At 49.2% G+C, this 1,442-nt stretch overlaps 1 protein-coding gene across 1 annotated transcript in view; it reads left to right on the forward strand.

The window, feature by feature from the left end:
• Positions 1-1,081, forward strand: part of SDHB (succinate dehydrogenase complex, subunit B, iron sulfur (Ip)) — a gene marked incomplete at its 5' end in the record, with an annotated part of 8,536 nt that extends 7,455 nt beyond the window's left edge. The window contains one exon of the mRNA XM_009069749.1: positions 945-1,081. Within this exon, the coding sequence (XP_009067997.1) occupies positions 945-1,022 (78 nt within the window). The remainder of the gene's footprint in view (positions 1-944) is intronic.
• Positions 1,082-1,442: the final 361 nt, after the last annotated feature.

Raw genomic sequence — 1,442 nt, forward strand, 5'->3', positions numbered from 1 at the left:
GAGACACGTTTATGGTTCATAACACATTCCCACTCACATGCTCTAATCCTGGCTGGTTTAATCAGCCTGGAAAGGCTGCAGGGAGAGCTCTGCACCAGGGTGAGTTCCTGCTCATTTCCTATCCCACTGTGATCACAGTGATGGAGCTGAGCTGTCATGATCCCACTTTCATTTTGAGATTAGGCATGCTTGGATTGGCAGCACTGCTGCAGGATTAAGGCCTTTGCAAGGTAATGTGTGTGTTGTAGGAGAACCCAAGGGAACTCAGTTGGCTTTGAGGAGCATTTCCACCTTGTGACTTGACCTTTCTCACTGCCCCAACACACAACTTTAATTGTTCCAGACAAGGAGGAGAAATCCACATCCCTTGTGCCACCACTCTCAGGCTTTTCCAAGGCTGTGTCCTGCCTCCAGAAGTTAAAACACCCATAAAAATGGTGATTTCAGTCCTACTTGTGCTTTATTAAAGTCCCTATCGCTCCTCCTTCCCTTTGATCCTGGCGTTGCTGATTAATCCCAACTTCCAAAGCCAAAGGAGCGTTTTCCTTCAGGCCCAGGGAAGTGCTGCTGGTCCAGCCTCCAGGTAGAGGAAGAGAGCTCCCAGCTCTGCGTCTCCACTCCAGCCTGGTTTGCTCTTCCCATGTAAATTCAGGCTGGAGTGGAGCAAAGCTGCATGGGCACAGCTTAACCACACTGTGATGCCCCTCTGCCCAGGGCAGGGTGGCAGAGCTGTCCCTTGGGCTCCTGGAACCTCCCAGCTTTGGAAACTAAGCTTAGTATCAGGCTGGGCTCCAGCTGTTAGGGATGAAAGGGGTGCTGAGCACCTCCTCTGCCAACTGTTCATGAGTAGCTGCACATTTGAGTTTACAGCTTGGATCAGGGGAAGGGAGGGATGAAGGATGCTCTATTTTTTCCAGAAGAACTAACAAACCCTTCCCTTTCAGGGTCTGAACCCTGGGAAAGCCATTGCTGAGATCAAGAAGATGATGGCAACATACAAACAGAAGGCAACAGCTGCATAATGCTGCTCCCTGGCAGGACCTGGAACACCCAAACATCCTTCATCTGGGGGTGATTTACACCTTGGTGTAGCCAGAAAAGGTTCCAGCATGGAATTCTTTTTTTCTGCACAGGTTTGCACGTCCAATAAAGACTGTAAAGAACAACTCAGAGTTGTAATTTATTAATGATACTGAACTATATTGTGGTAGAATCCCAAATATCTCTGGGTTGTGATTTGGGTCACCTGTGAGAGTTTGAAAACAATGGAATTGGCTGGGAAAAGGGAATGCTGGAGGAATCTTGATTGTGAAACCCTGTGGGCTCCTCAGTGAGGAGCAGAGTGAGGATCTGGAGCTCACAGGTCCTCACTGGTCACCAAACACCAGTGGCAATGCCACTAGGAATGAGGTGTCTTGTCACCTCCCTGCTGGGGTGCTTAG

The sequence above is a fragment of the Acanthisitta chloris genome, unplaced genomic scaffold (genome assembly GCF_000695815.1).
Source record: "Acanthisitta chloris isolate BGI_N310 unplaced genomic scaffold, ASM69581v1 scaffold23172, whole genome shotgun sequence".
Classification (NCBI taxonomy): Eukaryota; Metazoa; Chordata; class Aves; order Passeriformes; family Acanthisittidae; genus Acanthisitta; species Acanthisitta chloris.